At 39.2% G+C, this 22,905-nt stretch overlaps 1 protein-coding gene across 4 annotated transcripts in view; it reads right to left on the reverse strand.

The window, feature by feature from the left end:
- HDHD2 (haloacid dehalogenase like hydrolase domain containing 2) overlaps positions 1 to 22,666 on the reverse strand; it is a 36,737-nt gene extending 14,071 nt beyond the window's left edge. Inside the window, exons 1-4 of one of the 4 annotated variants that reach the window (XM_019464139.2) lie at positions 22,544 to 22,666; positions 13,872 to 13,982; positions 10,045 to 10,253; positions 5,731 to 5,815 (exon numbers count right to left, since the gene is read on the reverse strand). In XM_019464139.2, coding sequence (XP_019319684.2) covers positions 5,731 to 5,815; positions 10,045 to 10,253; positions 13,872 to 13,972 — 395 coding nt within the window. In that variant the 5' untranslated portion in view covers positions 13,973 to 13,982; positions 22,544 to 22,666. Of the gene's footprint in view, positions 1 to 5,730; positions 5,816 to 10,044; positions 10,254 to 13,871; positions 13,983 to 22,256; positions 22,351 to 22,382; positions 22,492 to 22,519 lie in introns of those variants that run through there. The other 3 variants (XM_019464137.2, XM_019464140.2, XM_019464138.2) reach the window with 3 other exon arrangements.
- Between the last annotated feature and the right edge of the window lie 239 nt (positions 22,667 to 22,905).

A 22,905-nucleotide genomic window follows, 5' to 3' on the forward strand; every position in this document is an offset into this window, starting at 1 on the left:
CTTTACATAACTCATGTTCATAAGTCTTAAACAATTTCTCACCTCCAAAGTGTTTTATTTTTATAATCTGGACTTCAATTTAAAAAACTGCATCATAGGGGCGCCTGGGTGGCTCAAGCGGTTAAGCGTCTGACTTCGGCTCAGGTCACGATCTCACTGTCTGTGAGTTTGAGCCCCGCATCGGGCTCTGGGCTGACGGCTCAGAGCCTGGAGCCTGTTTCAGATTCTGTGTCTCCCTCTCTCTCTGACCCTCCCCCATTCATGCTCTGTCTCTCTCTGTCTCAAAAATAAACGTTAAAAAAAAAAATGAAAAAAAAAACTGCATCATAATCGGCCCTTTCAAAGCAGAAAAAGCCCACAGAAATATTCCTACTTTACGCCCTGCTGCCACATCGTTTTGGAACTGCTCTTATCCAGGGCTCCAAACACCTAGAAAAAAATTCAGGAGTTACTGTCCAAATGCATTAATATCTGAGGCCAGTATTGTTCATTTTTTTCTTCCCTTTCTCTTCTTCTCTTTCTAAGGAACTGAATATACCGGAGTAAACGTCTTATTTCCTTTCTTAAGGAGATGGGGTGAAGAAAGCAATTCAATATTTAACAAAAACCGTTCACAGCAATAAGAATCTCCTCCTCCAAACCAAAAAAAACTAATTTCTACACCCCTTTAAGACTTTTTGGGGACTCATGTACCTTGCAACAATTATAGGAAAGAAGTCATTAACAAAGTCCTGAAACATTATCGTTAAGCAGCCTGCATCTCTGCATTTACCTGTGAAAGTTGTGATGTCACTTATCTCCAGTGATAAGGACATCTTAATAAGCTCCTCTAGAAGCTCCAGGGCAGCTGCGCTTCATTTAGGGGAAAAAAAAAAAAAAAAAAAACTTTAATTTTTCCTAGTTTAAGCTATTCTCTATAATTTTTTCCCCAAATTCCTTTGACCCAGCAACGATACTTCTGAAAACAATCTTAAGGAATGAACACGAATACTGCTTAGAAAACACGTTCTCATTTTTTCAAAACTAACTTTAAAATCCTGGAAATAACTAATGGGAAGCAGATGGCTACACAATTTATTGCACTTTTTAAACCGGGATATGCTGTGGGACTCAAACACATTTTGGAAGACTACTTAAGAATATAGAAAAACAGGGTGCCTGGGTGGCTCACTTGGTTAAGCATCTGACTCTTGCTTTCAGCTCAGGTTATGATTTCATGGTTCATGAGTTTGAGCCCTCCCCCAGGCTCTGCACTGAGAGCATGGAGCCTGCTTGGGATTCTCTCCCTCTCAAAATAAATAAATAAACATAAAAAAAAAAGAATACAGAAAAACATGTACAATACATCGTGGGGTGATTATTTTTTTTAATGTTTATTTTTTATTTATTTGTTTTTTTTACTGTTTTATTTTTTATTTTTTTTTTGAGACAGAGAGAGACAGAGCATGAACGGGGGAGGGGCAGAGAGAGAGGGAGACACAGAATTGGAAGCAGGCTCCAGGCTCTGAGCCATCAGCCCAGAGCCCGACGCGGGGCTCGAACTCACGGACCGCGAGATCGTGACCTGAGCTGAAGTCGGCCGCTTAACCGACTGAGCCACCCAGGCGCCCCAAATGTTTATTTATTTTTGAGTGAGACAGAGAGAGAGTGTGTGTGAGCAGGGGAGAGGCAGAGAGAGAGGGGAGGACAGAGGATCCGAAACAGGCTCTGAGCTGACAGCAGCAAGCCCGATGTGGGGCTCAAACTCAAGAACCCTGAGATCATGACTGGAGCCAAAGTTGGACGCTCAAAAGACTGAGCCACTCAGGTGCCCCCGTCGTGGAGCTTTTAAAAAGCAAGTTACCACACAGTGTCATACATTCTTATTTTTATCTAAATATTTATGTGCGTGGAAACAAACGGGCTATGTGCTAGCGTGTTAACTGGGGTTCTCTTTAGGTGGCAGGATTACAGGTAATTTTATTTATTCTTTTTTCTTTTTTGAACATTTAAACTTTTCTACAATGAAGACATATTACTTTTGTGCTTTTTTTTTTTTTTTTTTTAGTTTTGTCACTAACTTCAAGTTAGGTTATTAAGTGAGCTGCTTGCCCAGCAGCCTTTCTCCTCATAGAGATCATCAAATTTAATTATAATTGGTCCATTACTACAATGCTCAAGCTTTGGGTTTCTAACTCAGATCAGAAGATGAAAAAAAAACCTTGCTACAAGCTCATACTATGGCTGGGAAAATGAAGGAACTAGAGCTTTGGATATTTGCGTTGATGACTCATATAATACTACCAGAAGATGAAGAAAATTGATGATTATGTACCATATAAAACACGCAAAATACTACTACATACTGTCTACGGATACCTGTGTATGTGGTATAAGTATAAAGAAACGTATGACAACGATAAACACAAAATTCATAACCTTGGTTACTTTTGGGCCTTGGGCAATAAAATTGGGGAGGGATATGCAGAGGATATCAAATGTGTTGACAGTTTGCATTTCTTAAACTGGTTGACAGGCATATGAGTGTTCATTATATTATACTTTGTATCTTTTAGTAGGAGACAAAAGGGGGAAAGCCACCAACGGCTCTTAGGATTTGAATGTCTTACAGAATCCAAACCCAAATCATATCTACTCCTTATAGGTGGTTCCTATCCTTCCCCAAAATCAATTCTTTAAATTCAGTGTTCTCAATTTCATTCAGACATTTAACACACGTTTGTAGACAGACTGTACTGTGCATTTGTGGGGGGCGGGGAAGTACCCATTCAAAACACAGTAAATAAGAGGCAGTGTAATGTGGAAGGTTGATGTATCTGCCTGAGGGCAATATGCCCCTGAAGCTGTTATTCAAGGCAGCTATGCAATGGGGTTTAAAATCCAATGCTTATTCTCATTATCAACCTGAATAGTAATTTAGCTAATCGGTGGTTCATTTGAGATGTCTATATTTGCCACACACAATCCAAACAGCTGTAGTCACTGGTTGGGAGGCATAGTCTCGGTGGAGACATCAATATGCAAAGAAGGGCAAGACCTAAAATCCTTCTGTTAATTCTCCACCCAGCTGTTAAGTGCATTTGTGAAATTAGAGTTGACCTATAAGTGCACTGTAATGCTTTAAAACGTAGTGTTTAAAAAAATCAATATGGTTAGGGAAGTGTACTAATTAGACAGCATCCGAGCAATTACAAAGTCAGTATTATGTCAACGTACATTTTTATTACCCTGAGTCTAGTATTCATCTAAGACAGAGACCTCCCAACTTCCTATTAAATATGTCCTTCCCAAATTACCAGCTAAAATCGATCAATGCCTTCTCCTTGAATTCTGTGGTTAAAGAAATGGGTAAAGGGTAGTGGGATAAGTTCAGAAGTAAGAATTCATAGCAAGTTCTCTATTTTAAATGAAAACTGATTGTGGCACAGTTGTAAATTTTACTTAAGGAGTACGTCAGATAACCACCCGCCCCTTTCCCCAAGAAGCTAAAGGAGGATAACTGAAGTAGGCGAAGCAAAAGAAAGTTTAATACTATATACCCCAAAGTACATCTTCAAGCAACATGGCATAGCCATGGTTCTCCAGCAAATATAGTAAATGGATACTGAGCAGCTATAAAAAGTGGATTCATTCCTTTTAGACAAAGGCTTGACCATCACAGTGACTAAGAAAGTCACAAATAAAAGTGCATAAGTAGCCATAGGTTCCATTAACTGAGGTTCTAAAATTAATGCTCATACAGGGGAAAAAGGTGGATGTTCCCAAAGTGCTAGTTTTGGCCATAAAGACTGTCCATGAGAACATCCACTTCCAAGATCAACAGCAAAAAATGTGCCCAGATGTGTGAACCCTGTAGTGAATTTTAAAGTTTCTAAAAACATTCTGATTCTTAGACATCTACATCAAGAAATGAATTCTACATCAAGTATACATTATAATGATGCTTGCAGATCTCTGTACTAGAAAGAAAATGATGTTTTTATGGCATTCTTTGTAATTAAATACCAAAAATTTACCAAGCTATTAAAAGTTTTTTAACAAGTTCAGTGTAACCTGATGCAATATTTACAACTACTTAGCTCGTCATAAATTCAAAGGCAAATTACACTGTTTAATGGTTTGACAAGAAATAAAAGACAAGATGAAAAATGAAAAATCTATGTAAAATGAAAAATTCAAGGAAAAAGATCGATCTCACTCTAGAGCAGATTTGCGGGTAAATTCTGATACAATTTATCTTAGGAAGTATGAGAACCAGTATGCCGTCTTCTTTTTGAAGCAGCAGTGAAAAGTTCACGTAAAAAAATGGACACACAAGTGAAGGTTTATAACATTTTCCGTGTTGTTATGTCCCCCCATTTCTACCAACAGCCTTTGGAACACCGCCACCTAGATACCCCAAAGGCCCAATAGCCCCAACCTAAACTTATCACCTCCTGAACCCTAACTGGGAGTGTTCTGTCACATGTGCTCACATTAGAAATCTGGACATTTTCCTTGACTCACTGGTCTTCCTCACCCCCTTAACACAACCATCCATCAAGTCATGTCAACACTACCTAAATCTGCTTCTTCATTTCTATTGCCACCATCCCAGTTCAGACTACCATTATCGCTTATCAAATAATCTCTGAAAGTGTGGCCAAATGTGTCAACTTTTCTTGACAGCCTAGATTGTCATTGGAGGAAGAATCACATGTACTGTTTTTGGAGCGTTAGCCTGGATGATATCTTCCTCAGAGAATAGCATAGTCAATGGAGAATCACAGAAATGATAATAAAACATAAAACTGAAACTATGCCCCATGGGATTGACGAGGTTAAAACGAGCAGAAAGTTTAAATCTTGTTTTTCAGAGAACTGTTGCCCCTTAATCAGCTACTTTGTCTTTTCAGATCCCACTAACAAATCCACTAGCTGTCTCTGCAGAAGCTTGGACTCAAGGTCATCTGATATGGTTCCAGTCTATGGACAAGCAAAGCCCTGCACTCCTTACTTAAGATAATGAGCCCAAGACCCCATTCAGTTTATACCAGCTCTCAGAGCATGCCCATAGCCCCTTCTTCTCTTTGTCCTAAGATAACCTCCTGATGTCAGGGGCTGAATTTTGCCTTATTCTGGGGTTAAATCTCCACCCCAAAGTGAACATGGGATATGTCACATATATGTTTGCTCAGTGATCACGCTCCATCTTTCCTCATGAATACTCATGTAAGTTTCCCTGCCCTTTTCATCAATATTTATGTAATCTCAACCCCTATGATTACAAAACACTTGTTCTCTACCTCTCTGGGGAGGCAGATTTGAGGTTTGTCCTCTAGTCTCCTCCTCCGGCTGCCTCTCGAATAAGCTTTCCTTGCTGCAAACCTATATCTCAGTGATTGGCTTTGCTTCCCATCGAGCAGGTGGACTTGGGTTCCATTACAAAATTGCTAGCTTCAGAGTTGCAATTTTATTATGAATTTCTGCCCGAGGATATTGATTCTACAAACCAGAAAAACCCCAAAGATCATCACCACTTTTTAACATATTGATTATTTTTAAAAAACTAAGCAAGTAGTAAGCAATGTGATTTAATGTTGATCTTGAAGTGATCTTGAAGATATCTATCGTCATGTACAATTTGGGTGGCCAGAAAGTAAAATATATCTATAACCTGACATGACAGAGAATAAGGAAGGGAAGAGAGTAGTATATGATCAGATGAAAAATAAATAGCTGAAGACTTACCGGAATGCTTGATTCAGAATTTGATAATGGAAATGTTCTGGTGCCAGTCCTATGACCACAGCGTTAGGATCGCTTGTTTGTATTCCTGGGAAAGGAAAAATATGTAATTGTTGAAAAATGCAATTAACAGTAATGATACATTTTATAATAAAATAGCTTTAGTCAATCAAATACAAATTTTTACTGTAGCCATAATCTGAAATTTAAGAGATTATCCTGCCCAATGTACTTTGGAAGTATAAATAATACTTAAAGAAAAGGGTCTTCTAGTGTTTTTGCATATTCCTTTTGCATGGTGTTACAGCAGCTACTCAGTAACTAGAAGATCTCCACACAAACTTGTAACTTCATGTTCTCGAACAAGTGACAATTTCTAACTTTAAAAAGCTTTGCTGATTACAATCAACAAGAACAGTCATGAGTTCTCTATGAGCTATCAGATCAATAGCAACTGATGAGGAACTGAAAGTCTAAGAGGCAAGGGAAATTAGACTTTCTAATTGACACAGTTGAGGCTAACACATTCATGATAAATATGGAATGTAGATTCATTCTATAGTTTCCTACTGAAATGTCTAATTTAGTTTTAGTTCCACAAATATTAATGTATAATTAAAGCATGTTTAAGGCCTTGGTATCTGATAACAGAACTTCAGATATGAGAACCAAACGAGTACATTCACCATCGCAATTAGTAAAAGACTGATTAAAGGTCCTGTGGATTATCCACATACCAATTCCTATTCGCCTTTCTCATTCCCTGTCTTGAACCATGTGCATCATCGAGTCCACCAAAATGTGAGGGGAAGAAATAGAAAGAGCAGATACCCAAGGTTTCCAATTTCCTCCTTACTGGTAGCCCCGAATGTAGAGTAATTCAGAAATGGTAGTACAACATCCTCTGAGCATTGTTTGTCACTGCTTCTAGACCTTTGCGGTGGAAAAGCAAATAACGTGTATTTTTTAAGAGAACAAGGGAGTTGTTAATGATATTTTAAATTCAAAATTAGTAATACATAGCTTATTTGTTGTTATATTTGTATCTCTTTTCACTTACACATAAAATTTTGGGTACTACCAATATTAGCATGATTACTACTTTGCTTTAAACATAACAGTATTGGGGCGCCTGGGTGGCTCGGTCGGTTAAGCGTCTGACTTCGGCTCAGGTCACGATCTCACGGTCTGTGAGTTCGAGCCCCGCGTCGGGCTCTGTGCTGACAGCTCAGAGCCTGGAGCCTGCTTCCGATTCTGTGTCTCCCTCTCTCTCTGACCCTCCCCCATTCATGCTCTGTCTCTCTCTGTCTCAAAAATAAATAAACATTAAAATTAAAAAAAAAAAAGTATCAAAAAAAAATAAAAAAATAAAAAATAAAAAAAAAAAAAAAATAAACATAACAGTATCTGGGCGCCTGAGTGGCTCAGTCAGTTAAGCATCCGACTTTTGATTTCAGTTCAGGTCATGATCTCATGGTTGGTAAGTTCAAGCCCCTCAATGGACTCTGCAGGACAGCGCAGAGCCTTTCTGGGATTCTCTCTCCCCCTCCCTCTCTGCCCCCACGCATGCTCTTTCTCTCTCAAAATAAATAAATATTAAAAATAATAATAATAACAGGGGTGTCTGGGGGGTGCAGTTAGTTAAGCGTCCAACTCTTGGTTTCAGCTCAGGTCATGATCTCATGGTTTGGGAATTTGAGCCCCATACTGAGTTCTAAGCTGACCGCACGGAGCCTGCTTGGGATTCTCGCTCCGTCTCTCTCTGCCCCTTCCCCACTCTCTCTCTTTCTCAAAAATAAATAAAAATTAAAAAAAAAAAAATAATCGTAGGGGCACCTGGGTGGCTCAGTAGGTTAAGCATCCGACTTTGGCTCAGGTCATGATCTCACAGTTCATGAGTTCGAGCCCACATCAGGCTCTGTGCTGACAGGTCAGAGCCTGGAGCCTGCTTCAGATTCTCTCCTGCTCTTTCTGCCCCTCCCCCAATCATACTAGGTCTTTCTGATTCTCTCAAAAATAAACAAATATTAAAAACAACATAATACTAGCCAACATTACTAATAACACTAAGGCTACTAAATGCAGTTGACAATTTCTTTGCAGTTCTTTTACCCTTAGAATTTATCCCACTATGAACAAAGAGTAAAAATATTGTATTTTAAAGTCACTTGAAGTGCTTCTTTTCTCTAAGTGGGTATGAACTTGATTGCAGAGTTAAGTTTGTTTCTATTTGATTTTAGTTATCAGGGACTGGCTTCTTTTGAACTGTCTTTTAAATATACAAATATATATACAGTTCCAAAGGCAAAGCTATATAACAAGATACTTGTAGAGCAGTCTTGTCTCTTTTTTTTTTTTTTTTTAACGTTTATTTATTTTTGAGACAGAGAGAGACAGAGCATGAACGGGGGAGGGACAGAGAGAGAGGGAGACACAGAACCGGAAGCAGGCTCCAGGCTCTGAGCTGTCAGCCCAGAGCCCGACGCAGGGCTCGAACTCATGGACCGCGAGATCGTGACCTGAGCCGAAGTCGGACGCTCAGTCGACTGAGCCACCCAGGCGCCCCATGCAGTCTTGTCTCTTAATCCCTTTCTCCCTCCCTCCCCCTTTAGGTAACCAGTTTTCCATTTCCTATTTATCCTTCTTTAGCTTCCTTTCACAAATATGAAATATATATACATATATACATATGTATACATATATACACACATATATACATATATTTGTTTCATATATACATATGTGTGTGTGTGTGTATACATATATATCCATTTCCCTCTCATTTTCTTACACAGAAAATACATCAGATTTTCTATACCTTACTTTTTTCACTTAATATATCCTATGAAGGCCACTCCTTATCAGGAGATAGAATTTGCCCTTATTTTTTAGGCATTCCATTTTTTGTGGACATATCATAAATTTAACCAATGAGCCCCTTCTAATAACATTTGGGTTGTTTCCAATCTTTTGTTATTTCAAATAAGGCCAAAATGAACAACTTTGATTGTAGGTCATTGTGTATTTTTGTAACTATCTTTTAGGGGCAGATTCCTACAAAGGGCAGTTCTGCCTCAGATGTGATTTTGCTAGCTATTGCCAAATTCCTCTCCATAGAAGGTATACCATTTTATATTCCTGCCAGCATTCAGATCCTTTTAATAAATGTATTTTTAAAAAATGTTTACTTATGTATTTTGAGAGACAGAGAGAGAGGGAGAATCCCAAGAAGGCTCCACGCTGTCAGCACAGAGCCCAATGCAGGGCTCTAACTCATGAACCGTGAAATCACGACCTCAGCCGAAATCAAGAGTTGAACACTTCACTTGAGCCACCCAGGCGCCCCAATAAACGTATTTTCTATTTAATTCAGCCAAAGCTGGCTTCTGTTTCTTATAAATAATAATGTTTGATACACTGGTCTATCTCCTGATGGGACAAGTTTTGAGATTTGGCCTAACTATATATGCATGCTGAATTTCCCTAATCATTATCTGTAAAGCCATCATATGGTTTTATAATGAGGTATTTATATACCCATTTTTCTATACTGTGTCATTTCACTCTGAGTATCATTTATAAAAAGAAGGAATGTGACAAAGCTTCATAAAACCAGGATATTTTCCCAGAGTCTGTTAAGTTTTCCAACGAAAAAAGTTTAATCTTCTAAAAACTTCACTATACAGAATGAGATCAATTTTTTTCACAATATTATCAAGATTTATTCATCAGTCTCAAAAACCATGCCCATCATAAATATAAATTACCCATAATGAATCATTTTTAAGTGGAATCAGATTAGTTCTATTAACAAATTGAAATAAAATGTAAGATTCCAATATCTATCTTTAAGTAAGTAGATCTTGAGTTTATCTCATTTAATCAAATTAATAGGGTGGCTCCTGAATTGAGGATTATAATATGCAAAATGATTTTGACCTGTGGTTTTTCAAACTGTGGGCCATGATCCATTTAGCAGATTGTGAAACTAATCTGGAGGGTTCTAAGCAGCATCAAATTCAAACAAACAAGTAAGTAAACCAAACAGAAAACAAAGGACACCTTATAGAGTAAGCATTGTTTAACATACATAAACACAAACATAGATGTACTGGGTTACTACATATTGTATTATTGTGGAGTGTGTCAAAACAGGTTTGAGAAACATGAATTTAGATTCAAACTTTTGACCATTTCAATAATAATAATAAGAGGAAGTCTGGGGAAAAAACAAACACTTGTAAAAGTCCAGTTTTAAGACTGATTTATAAGCAAATATGAAGAACCAATTTCTGTATCTTTCCAAGTTTCCTGTACCTTTGAAATCAGGTAGTGCCCGGTCATCTACTAGCAGCATGGGTCGAACCTGTTTCTGCTCTACTAAATTTCTGGCTGCAGTCAGAGAAGTGAATATTTCATCTTCAGAGATATCAAACTCCAATTTTTTCAACCTTTCCAATAGGTCTTGCTTGCTCTCTTTGGTTGTATTGGTCACAAACCTAACCATTACAGAAGTACCACGTAACCTGGGAAAGCAAAATTCAGATGTCAATAGGCAGCTTTTACATTCTAGCCCCATACAACCTAATTTGGTAGCACTTGCCAAAGGTCAGAAAATGAACGGTAAGTCACCAAGTAAATGTTTTTATGGCAGATAAGCTTTTCTGTAATCTACCTAGATTTTTTTTTTTTGAGAGAGAGAGAGAGAGTGAGTGAGATGGGTGGAGGGGGGTGGATGGAATGGGGGGGAGAGAGAGAGAGAGAGACGGGGAGGAAGAGAGGAAGAGAGAGAGAGAGAGAAAGAGAGAATCTTAAGCAAGCTCCATGCTCAGCACAGGGCTCCATCCCACAACACTAGAATCATGACCTGAGCCAAAATCCAGAGTTCAACATTCAACCAACTGAGCCCGTCAGGCGCCCCTCTCCCCAGAGACGTCCTATGGACCGCTTAATCTCCAAAGGCTGCAAAGTCAAATTGTAAAAGCTGTGTTTACCTTTTTGAGGGCCTTCAATAACTAAGTTTTACCGCAGGGTTTTAGTAAAGAAGTGAAAAAAAAGACAAAGCTCCGTAACTACTATACTCTCAGATTATGAGAGATAAAGTTATTGTAGAGATTGTGTGCCAGGGCAAATTTCTCTCAAAGACGGGACAATAGAGGCCAGCAGAAGTTCGGTGACTGCTCTGCTTTGCACAGCTACCCAGCTGTGCCAGCGGAGCTCAGATGAGACGGAACTCTGATCCATGTTCTGGTACAGCTTCTGATCTACACTAAGAGAACAGGGGATACCTCAGAATGTTTTTTCCTCCTTCCTAGTCAATTAGAGACTGGTAGACCCCCATGTGTTACTAAGTTAAGAAACAGCAACTATCTAGAATGCTCAAAGACATATTCCAGTTTTACACACTGAAATGTGTTTTCCCCTTGAACTATCTACATACAGGATTGTTTTGATTCCATGATCTGCTTTTGGAACCTAAACTGGCAATCATGTACCAGAAAGAGAATTCATGAAAGCTTTCTTTAAAAATAAAAATTATTTTCTTGGTCCTACAGTATTCTATTTTATTTTTTAAAGTTTACTTGTTTATTTTGAGAGAGAAAGAGAGAAAGAGAGAACCCCAAGCAGGCTCTGCATTGTTAGCACAGAGCTTGACACAGGGCTTGAACTCACGACTGTGAGATCATGACCTGAGCAGAAATCAAGAGTCAGACCCTTAACTGACTAAGCCACCCAGGTGCCGCAGCTCTACAATATTTTAATCTAAAATCTAAAAATAATTTTATTTTAGCAAAATTTAAAATTTTATATTAATACCCTGTTGATTTTTATTTTATGCCTATCTTGAATGGACATAAAATGTAATAGCACTAACCACAATTAAAAAATTTTTTTAATGTTTATTTTTGAGAGAGAGAGAGCACAAGCAGGGGAGGGGCAGAGAGAGAAGGAGACACAGAATCTGAAGCAGGCTCCAGGCTCTGAGCTGTCAGCACAGAGCCCGACGCGGGGCTCGAATTCACAGACCGCAAGATCATGACCTGAGCCGAAGTCGGATGCTCAGCCAACCAAGCCACCCAGGCGCCCCAGCACTAACAATTTAAAAGAAGCAACCGTATAAGTCAGAAAAAATCCTTTTAAGTATTCACCCAAAGAACATTAAATAAATCTGCATGATTAAATGGTTCACTGTAATCATGATTAACTGTATAATATCTGTGTGATAGCTCTTCTGAAAAACATATTAAATTTATCTCTCAAAAGAAACTGATTACTTCAACACAACTATTATTAACATAATTAAAAATGAACAAGTTCAAGTTGTGAAATTACCACATCACTTTTAATGAGGATTTTTAAAAAACTTTTCTTTTTACTAGTCCCTCAACTTCCCTTAGTCTGTTTGTTTCCATAGAAACCAAAACCAGGGGTGTCTAGGTGGTTCAGTCAGTTGAGTGCCTGACTCTTGATTACGGCTCAGGTCATGATCCCAGGGTCATGGGACCAAACATGGAGCCTGCTTGGGATTCTCTCTCTCCCTCTGCCTCTCTCCCCAGCTCACCTTCTCTTTCTCTCTAAAATTGAAAGAAAGAAAGAAAGAAAGAAAGAAAGAAAGAAAGAAAGAAAGAAAGAAAGAAAGAAAGAAAGAAAGAAAGAAAAGAAGAAAAGGAGGGAGAGGAAAGGAGGGAGGGAGGGAGGAAGGAAGAAACCAAAACCAGAAGTGACACAGTATAGTGATTTCTTTGGGATGGAAACCCCCCAGTGCCTGTAAGAGAACAACTTGTAGGCTCCTGTCCCCCCAGACTGGCAGGCTCACAGTTTATGAGCTACTTAGAGATGTCACTCATTGTTCACCAGAAAGAAAAAGATTTTTGCTTTCAATCCAGAGTAGAAAGCTCATCATTATGGCAGTAAAAGCTCTTGGCTTTGATCATGTTGTCCATGTATAATGAACATCATGACTTTAACTAAACTGATAGATTCCAACTGAACCCTAGCAGATTATACCAGGCTCTTCATGTTTGGTGTTTCCCCAGATGGAAAATAAGCTCCTTGAGAATACAAAATCCGTGTCAATCTTTTGCTCTAATACCTGGCACTGTGACACTAGTCACTAGATTTTCTGAATAACAGCACATTCTTGAATATTTTAAGGTTGGAAAATGATAAGTACCACATGCTAAGTATTGCTGATTTTTGAAAACTTCCCTAAATTATTTTAAAAGGAAGGTACTTAGCATTATTAGCTCTGTCATATGGCGGAGTATTTTTTTTCAGAACTCAGAAGCAAACATTCACATTCAGTTCACTCTAACAAGCTTTTACCATAGCCTCAACTTGTATCTAGACTTGTGTTAAATACTGTGGTTGATACATCAGAAATAGAAGATAGTCTCCAACCTTCGAAAGCATTAAATTAGTTGATGGAAATAAATATAAAACTTCAAGTCTCAGGGCACTGGGTAGCTCAGTCGGTTAAGTGTCCGACTTCAGCTCAGGTGATGATCTCACAGTCCGTGGGTTCGAGCCCCGCGTTGGGCTCTGTGCTGATAGCTCAGAGCCTGGAGCCTGCTTCAGATTCTGTGTCTCCCTTTCTTTCTGCCCTCTCCTGCTCGTGCTCTGTCTCTGTCTCTCTCTCAAAAATAAGTAAATGGTAAAAAAAAATAATAATAAAATAAAAAAAAAACTTCAAGTCTCTTAACTAAATGTTACTTGATGAGCTGCACACTCAATGCAAGGTCTTGGGTGAAGGGGGAGAGGGCAGAACTACGCCTCTGTGTATGTGTGTGTGTTTCACTTTGTGATTCCAGAATTCATTTGTGATTTTTCCAATGCTATTTATTCCAGATTATTTAGAATCTTGAGTTTTCATTCCCAAATTTACATTACTGACTTAGATAAAGCCACACATACACAAAGAACAAAAAGACTAGACTGAAAGGCCAAACCTAATAAAGGTTTAGAACACAAGCGTTTGGAGGCTATTACAGTGCATACATCTTCTAGCTAAACCCAAGGCAGTTCCTGTATATCTGGTAAGCTGGGAAAGTGCCATCTTAAGGCCATCCATTTAGCTAATGATCTGCCTTGGTAAAATGGCACTTACAAACATATTTGTCAGCTGAACCTGGAGAATAGCTTGCCTTTTAAGAGCTTCCTGTGCGCCTGGCACAGCTGCATCTTCAATGTGAAGTGTGCCATTGAGATCCACCAAAACAGCTTTTAACGCACGGCGTGCTGCCATCTTTCATTCCCTAGGAGAGAGCAAATGAAATTAAAAATACAGTTTAGGAAACAATGGACAATTAAAAACTGGTAAGTCTTCAAAAATATCATTTATATCCAGAAAGATACGGCTTAGTGTTACGCTGCTGCTCTTCTGGAAGAAAATGTGTTTTTAAAAATCAAAAATCCAAAATTTGCTCCAGAGACTTTTACAATGGTTAGGTTTTTTGTTTTTTTTTTTAATCTTGAATTAAAACCATAGGAAGGGGAATGCTAAAAGAGAAGTTACCATTTACTTTCAGATTTCTTACATTAACTTTTTGGTGGAACAATTCATTCATTTATTTTTAAATATGAGCAAATGTACTCTGAGAATGAGTGGATGGAAGCCCTAAATCATTGGCAAAATCTTTCTCATCTTTTGTTATATACAATGAAAATGTTCTAATCGCCCATCTCCACCATTATATTCTGATACGGCCTATGTGGTCAAGGAGCCACCAGTATTAACAGATTACTGAAGAGGAAATTTCAAGTTAGTTTAGTAATTTTAGTCAGGGAATGTTTTCCTTACCTTAACCACATCCAACTTTCCTTTTGTGTATTTTCCCCTTTAATTTGTTTATTATGAGCTACATCATTTATACAGAGGAGCATGAAAGAGATGCATGGTTCAAAAATAACAGAGTAGAGGGGCACCTGGGTGGCTCAGTTAGCTGAGTGTCTGACTCTTGGTTTCAGCTCAGCTCATGATTCTTAGGTTCGAGCCCCATGTGAGGTTGTGCGCTGGCAGCACGGGGCCTGCTTGGGATTCTCTCTTCATCTTTCTCTGCCCCATCCCTGCTCATGCTCTCTCTCAAAATAAATAAAAAAAACTTAAAAAAATAAAAAAGAGGAAGCTAAAGAAAAGAGGATGGGACTTCATTTTTAGTTTTCTTAAGTGTATTCATTTTTTCTTCCATTTTTTGTTTTTATAATAAAACAATAATATAATATTTCACACATGCAAACAAGTATCAAAGATATCACCCTAAAAATTCCCTGTGGATCCCGTTTGTAGTCAACTGCTCTCCCCTCCACTAACTCCTGGCAACCACTAATGTTTTCTGTGGTTCTGTCTTTTTCAGAATGTCATATAAATACAATCATATAATATGCAGCCTTTTGGGGTGGGTTTCTTTTACTTAGCAAAATGCATTTCAGATCCATCCATGCCTTTGCCAGGATCAATACAGTTTATTCCTCATTGCTGAATAGCATCCCATAATGTGAATATACCACAACTTATCCATTCTCCTGCTGAATTCCACCTTGGTATTTCTGGTTTTCAGTGATCATGAATACAGCAGTTATAAACATTCAGGCACAGGTTTTTGTGTTAATGTAAGTTTCCAATTCATTTAGGTAAATAAATACCTAGGAGTGTGATGCTGGATTCTATGGTAAGCCCAAGTTTCATCTTTAAAGAATGTAGCCAATAAAGATATTTAAAAGAATATGCTACTGGCTCTGAAACCAATTCCAAAAAAAAAAAAAAAAGAGTTCCAAATATATCTTGAACAATGGCAGAAACTTGTAGTCCCCCACGTTGCCTACTTTGAAAAGTAAATACATATTTGTGGATGAATAAACTCTGGTATGCTTATTTAGAAAAAAATATTGTTGGACTTGGGTTTCCAATAACACAGCTGGCAACACTCCAAATGAAACCTAACAATACTAGATTAAAATATACACACACAACCCTTGAAAAACCTGGGGGTTAGGGATGCTGACTCCTGCACAGTCAGAAATACAGGTATAATTTTTGACTCCCCCCAAACTTAACTACTAATAGCCTACTGTCAACTGGAAGCCTTACTGACAACATAAAAATTGACTAATACACATTTTGTATGTTGTATGTATTATATGCTATATTTTTACAATAAACTAGAGAAAAGAAAATGTTAAGAAAAATCAAAAGGGGGGTGACTGGGTGGGTCAGTCAGTTAAGCATCTGACTCTTGATTTCAGCTCAGATCACGATCTCACGGTTTGTGAGATTGCGCCCCATGTCAGGCTCCGTGCTGAGTGTGGAGCCTGCTTAAGATTCTCTCTTCTTTCTCTGCTCTCCCACTTTGCTCGCACACATGTGTGTGCACGCTCTCTCTCAAAAATAAACATTTAAAAAATTTTAAAAAAGAAAGTCATATAGAAAATACTTTTCATTATACTATATTTATTGAAAAAAATCCCCATATAAGTAGACCAGCACAGTTCAAACCCGTGTTGTTCAAGAGTGTATACATGTATGTATATATATGTGTGTGTGTATATAAGCTTCAAGAAGCAAGGAAGAAAATAAGGAATTCTCAGATCTAAATAAAAGCAAGAAACCAGAAGGTGAGCAAAACACCATTTTGGCCCTAGAGCATCTGCCCACACTAGGCTACCTTGATTTCCTCCTCCCTTGGCTCCTTCAGGGTATAAAAGATAAAACTCAGAACCCACCTGAAGAGATAGACCCTCTCAATCTAAAAGCAGAGTCTTCACTATAAGGATGAACCAGAAGTAAACCATCACTGGCACTCCACCCCACATCGTCTCAGTCAGCTACAAGAATATCAGCTGCTATGAAACTTGGCCCAGAGAGTGAAAGGAAGAAAGTGCTACAGCCAGCCCTGGACCATCAGCCAGCCCTGGACCCAGCCTGCAGACCTTATCTAAAGACAAGTCCTCAGAGAACCTTCAAGATTTTAATTAGGATGACCTTGACTAGTAGGTGCCTGGCTGAAGCAAATGCAAAACCTCCCCAAATATTACTTTCAGCCCAAACAACAGAGAAATCCCATAAATAAAATAAAATAAAACTCTAAGCATAATGAGCAAGTTGCCTACAGAAACAAGGACCAGAAGGAAGAACGTCCAGAAACAACAATGCACAGAGCAGTCGTACAAGGACTCCTGTGATAATGTAATTATAAGTCACTGGATATGCCTATGTATTTAAAGAATAAAAGCCAAGATTGAAAATCTGTGCAAAAAACCACGAAGAATTACCAACGTACAGATTCAGAAAGCCCAAAGCATTCCCGCAAACCAAATACAAAGAAGTCCATACCTAAACCGCGTACACTGAAGGCAAAGAAAGGATGTTGAAGGCAGCCAAGGGAAAAGACACATTACTTTCAAAGGTGCAGCAGACTGACAGCTGACTTCACACTTGACACAATGCCAGCCAAAACACATTAGAATAAGATTTTCAATGTGCTGAGAGAAAGTAACTGTCAACATAGTAATGTATAAAACACCTCACGACTAAGTTGGGTTTATCCTACTACTGGCTTGGTTTAAATTAGAAAACTGATTCCTGTTGTTTACCACGTTAATAGATGACAGAAGTAAAATGATGTTTGATCATGTCAATTCTTGCAGAAAAAGCATTTGATAACATTCAGTACCTATACACACTAAAATACTCTAAGCAACATAAAAATGGAAGGGAACTTCTTTTAGCTGGTAAAGACTATCCACAAAAAGCCTATAGCCAACATTAGACTCACCAGTAACACACCGGAAACATTTTCTTTGAGATAGGAATAACACAAGGAATAACCACCACTTCCATTTAACAGTGTAAATAATACCCTAGATAGAGCAGTTAAAGCAAGAAAAACAAGGTATAAGAACTGGAAAAGAGCAAACTATTATTATTCAGATATGATTCTATACATAAAAATTCAAGATTTTAAAACAGTAGGAAAGTACAGCAATTAATATTAAAAATCATTATCATTTCTATGTCACCAACGAATAATTAGAAAACTGATTTAAAAATGTTACTTGCAATAGTAGCATAAAATATCAGGTTACCAGGAAAAGTCTAACCAAAGATGTCAACTTTCTTATGGCAAAATTTTAAAACTTCAGTGAAAGACACAAAGAAGACCTAAACATACAGAGACACCATTTTCATGGATTAGAACACCCAATGTTGTAAAGAGGTCAGTTTTCCCTATAATGATCTATAGACTCAGTGCAATTCGAATCATTATCTCAAAAGGTGTTTTGTGGAACTTGATAAGCTGGTTCTCAAAGCTATACATCAGTGCGAATGGCCAAAGATAGTCAAGATACTTCAGCCAAGACTGAAGAAGGAAAAGAGGCTGGGACCCTGCTTTACCTAACATCTGGATTTGATTAATATGGTCTTGTAACTAACTAAGATCTTGTGGTATTAGCACATAATGAGACAAACTGATCACTGGAACAGGAAAAGATTCCCCACTCCATGTGTAGAAACCTGATACAAAAGAGGTAATTTCAGATTAGTGAAGAAAGAATGAGGTATTAGAAAACTGAATAACCACAGGAGAAAAAATTAAATTGCACTCCCATATTACATCACACACAATTTTTTTCCCAGGTAGATTAAACAACCACATGTTAAAGGCAAAACTGTGAAACGTTTAGATAGGAGAATATCTTCATGACTTGAGGATAGGAAGGGCTTTTTTAAGATATAAAAAGCACAGACCATAAAGGAAAAGGCAGATAAATTCAATTACTGGAAGAGAGAATTTTTAAAAGTACTGGAAAGAGAGTAATAATATACAGAGTGAGTGAAAAACAAATTTCCAACACATGTGAAAAAGAACCAGAATCCAGGAAATATAAACTTTAAGTATTAAGACAAACAACCTAGTAGAAAAATGGCATAGAATCTCAATATATCCTTTACAAAAGAGCAAATCTGAATAGCAAACAAATGAAGATGTTCAAAGCTCATTAGTAATCAGGGAAATACAAATTTAAAGCAGAATGAGATCACTGCAAACAAGAGATTGGCAAGGTTTAAAAGTCTGAAGATATGAAAAGATTTTCAACAGAAACTCCCATATGCTGCTAGTGAGCCAATAAACCAGTATAATCATTTTGGAAACCAGTTTGGAATCACCATACTCTACCACCCAACAATTCCACTCCCAGGTATTATATCCTGGAAAGATTCTTTCCTTCTGTACCATTAGGCTTGAACAAAAATGTCCATAGCAGCACTGTTTGTTAGGAGCCAGAAACTGGAAACAAACAATTCAAATGTCTATCAATAGCAGAATGGGCAAAGAAATAGTGGTATATTCATACCCAGAATACAAGCGCTGGAAATGAACAAACTACAGTTATGCGAATCATCCTAGATAACTCTCAGAAATTTACTGGAGTGCAAGAAGCAAGTCACGGAAGAATATCTTCAGTATGGTTTCATATTTTAGCATTCAGAAATAGGTATGCATACAAAGGTGTAAAGAGAAGCAAAGGAATGATTATCACAAGAATCCGGAGAGTGATTTCTTCAGGGGACAGAGAGGAGCTGCAAACTAGGAGCACAAAGGGAGCCTCTAGAGTCTTCTTGACCTAGATGGTGAGTATGTGGGTGTTTTTAATTTTATTAGAACTCTTTAAAACTTACGTGTATGTTTGACAGACTCTTGTGTAGACATATTTCACAACAAAAACAGTCTGTTTATAGTTAATCAATCATTCCTTATGTATTTAATACAGCTGTAAACAACTAAATTAGTCCAGACAATTATTAATACACTCAGCATAACAACCCTCATCCACAAACTATTTTGATTTTAAACAAATCCCTGGTTCTGTCTTTTAAAAAGTATCTCTGGGGCGAAAAAAGGTGCAGAGACCAAAAAAAAAAAAAAAAAAAGAAAAAGAAAAAAGATATTAAGAGTTCTGGCTAATCAACATTATCTGTAATTTGTCTTTTTATAACAGTCTTATACATTATTCTACTTCTGAACTCGATTGTGACCTAAAATGGAGGATTACATCAACAATAGCATCCACTATTACCTACCTGCCAGGGCAAACTGCCAGTCAAAAGACCGGATTGTTCCTACTCTATTTGGATGAGTAAAAGTTAAAAGGATTCTTTAATTTAAAATACACTGCAGCACAAAAGGTAAGGCTACACAAAATGAAGACAAAACATTCTCTTTTTTATACACAGAGGAACCTAAAATTGCTTCTCAAAACTCACCTTTTATGGGAGACATGTAATACTTAATAAAAAATGTTAACTCTGAAGGAGATTATGGAAAAAAATATAAACAAGGCTAGATAAACAACAAAAGAATTGTATTGTTAAAAAAAAAAAAAAAAAAAAAACCTGTACAACTAGAGCCAGCAAATGGTCATAATAAATACCGATCATTTTAATCCTTATAGAAGCATCCACATAGGCTTAATGTTAACCACAGCATTTAAAAAGCCTATGTTTTCGCTTTCATCAGTTCCACAGAACATACCTTGTAAACTCTAAAATGCTCTCTCTGGAGCATTACGTATTTGACAATGATTGCCTGGGGCCTCGAAGAAAAATGCTGAGGTGACCCACTCAAACCTCAAAATATTCCAGCTCAGTTCACCCTGGTATAGGCCTTGACCACTTCTGCCATGATCTTGTCTGAAACTTCGTCATACTTGTTACTTGAACTATGAGGTAGTGTTTGCTAAAATATAATCGTAAAATAAATGTGTCGCCTCCAAAAGAACTGTAGAGGCTTCACAAGTAGTCCCATGTTTTTGTGTTTATCTTGGGGCCATATCCCACCATCTCCCATAGTTTGAACAGGTTATATATGCAGCATACCTTAGGAAGTCATCAACAACTGAGAACGAATGGCATATATTCAATGCGAGGAAGAAAAGTAAATTCTCTCTCGTGCCAAAAGGAACTCTGCAAGACACTTCAGAAGGACCGCCCCCCTTGAATATCGCGGCGCATCTCAATCTAACAAGCCCTGTTACCCTCAAAGCTGCTCTTTTCCCTGCAATTCTTGTGAGTGAGTGAATGGCAACCCCAGCAACCCTGATGCGGCCACCAGGCTCTCTCACTCCTTGCTCCCATCCAGTCAAATGCCAAACCATGTCAGTTCTACCTTCTTTGAACCCACTCGCTTTCCTTCATCATTGCTAAAACGATCTTCGTTTTGAAATCGCCTCTCACCTAGCCTATTTCAACAACTTCCTAGATGCCGTCTCTGCTTCAAATCTTATTTCCACCCCAAATCCATTCCCTGAAGCGAAGCAGTGCAGTGAATGTTTGAATAGCAGCTCACCAGCTGTGTGAACTTGGGCAATTTTCTTAACCTCTCAGCCTCAGTTTCTATCACTGCTTAAGTAGAAAGATTACACCCACCTGTAACGGTTGATAGGATGATTAAAGAAAGTAATACATGTATTGTGACCAGTGTTCCCCACATGGAAAGGCTGGGTTATGTATCTGGGGGAGGGTACATGATGGATTATCAAGAACTACAAAAATAGTAGTATGATATGATGCAAGGTTGTAAAGCATTAGAATAACTTGAGCATTTGGGAAAACATTTTATACCAAGCCAAGTACATACTTTGGTATGCCATTCAAATCTTGTGTAAATATTTAAACCAGACTTCAATAAACAATTTTCTCCTGGGAGGTTGTAGCTTTTCAATATACGCCTCCTAGACCCGCCAGCCCACCCCACCCCCCACCCCCCCCCCCCCCCCCCCGAGAACACAAATTCTCTTTTCTTCCCAATGTACTTCCGGTAGAAAAGTCTAGAACCACTGTATGCACTCAAAAAATGATACTATTAAATAGTCACTATCCACTTAATCTTCCAATTGATCTGCACTGTCCTCAGGATGAAGTCTGAACAATGAACACGGGTGTGCAGAGCCCTGGTTTACCTCTCCAACTTGTCTACTCCCACACCAAAGTTCCATGGCAATCAGGTCGGCCCCAAGGCCTACATTTGCCTCCCTCATCGCTGGACTTTTGTCTGGAACCACTTTTGTTCCCTGACTTCTACCACCCCTGGCCATCACCTACGTCCTCCTTTTCCCTGGCCAACTCCTGCGGTACATAGGTTTCAGATTAGCATTCTTTCCTCTGGCATTCCAGAGTCCAACTCCTCTCCCAGGGCTGGGCCAGGACCTCCCAGCGTGCTCCTTCCTGCTCGGTGCCAACTGTTACGCTCCGTGAGGAAAGGGGCTGTGTTCCTTTTCCGCTGCACTACTCATCGCTCAATACAGACCTGTGAATTAACTCATGCATGCTGGTCACTAACTGGAAGGATTCCAAAAACAAAGGTCTATCAGCACTAACAACTGCGATTCCATCCCCTGAGTGGGAAAGGGCCCCAAGACTGGCCACTGCACTCTGGCCCAGTGCAAACTCCAGGACCTGGCCAGACTGACCCACAGGGACGCCAGCTTCAAAATACAGTCCAGGGGCACATTCTGAAGAATGACTACCACACCTGACTCGCGATGTGTCCCAGGGCGACGGACTGCCCCACGCCCCCGGGGCCCGGCCTAAGCTCAAAGAACAGTGCTGCGCGCATGCGCGGTGCCGCCCCCACCCGGAGGGGTGGGGCCGTCCTCACTGAGTGCGCGCGTGGGTTGGTCCGCGGCCCAAGAGGGGGTGGTCTAGGGACGCAACCGGTGTATCCCCGAGCCCTCTCATAAAGAAATGCAGCCTCCATATGGGTGAGTGGTCGCTCGTCCCAGAGCGGCTCCTCACCCCTGCTCCGCACGCCGTCCTCACCAAAGGCCCCGCTACCAGGAAAGTCAGCACAGCCTCGCCGTCCGCAGCGTCCTCGAGACCAGCCCAGGGCGCCAGGCAAGCGGCCGCTGGACACCGGAAACTGGGCCGAGGGGCGCACCGGAAGTCCCTCCTCTCCCTATCTAACTCCGCCCCATCCGCCAGCAGCTCCCTAACCGTTTAGATTGTCCGCTCAGTTCTGCTCCTTCAGCACCTTCCAGAGGGAAAAGTTGTTCTTAACACTCTCACTCTCAAGGGCACGACCAGCCAGCCCCAAATGGAAGAGAAGAAACCAAAACCTCTGCCTTTGCTCAGCAGCTGTGTCCTACAGCACCACTGGTGAACCAAGTATTGAGTACCTTTCT

This window comes from Panthera pardus, unplaced genomic scaffold (assembly GCF_024362965.1).
Source record: "Panthera pardus isolate Hobbes unplaced genomic scaffold, ASM2436296v1 HiC_scaffold_15, whole genome shotgun sequence".
NCBI lineage: Eukaryota > Metazoa > Chordata > Mammalia > Carnivora > Felidae > Panthera > Panthera pardus.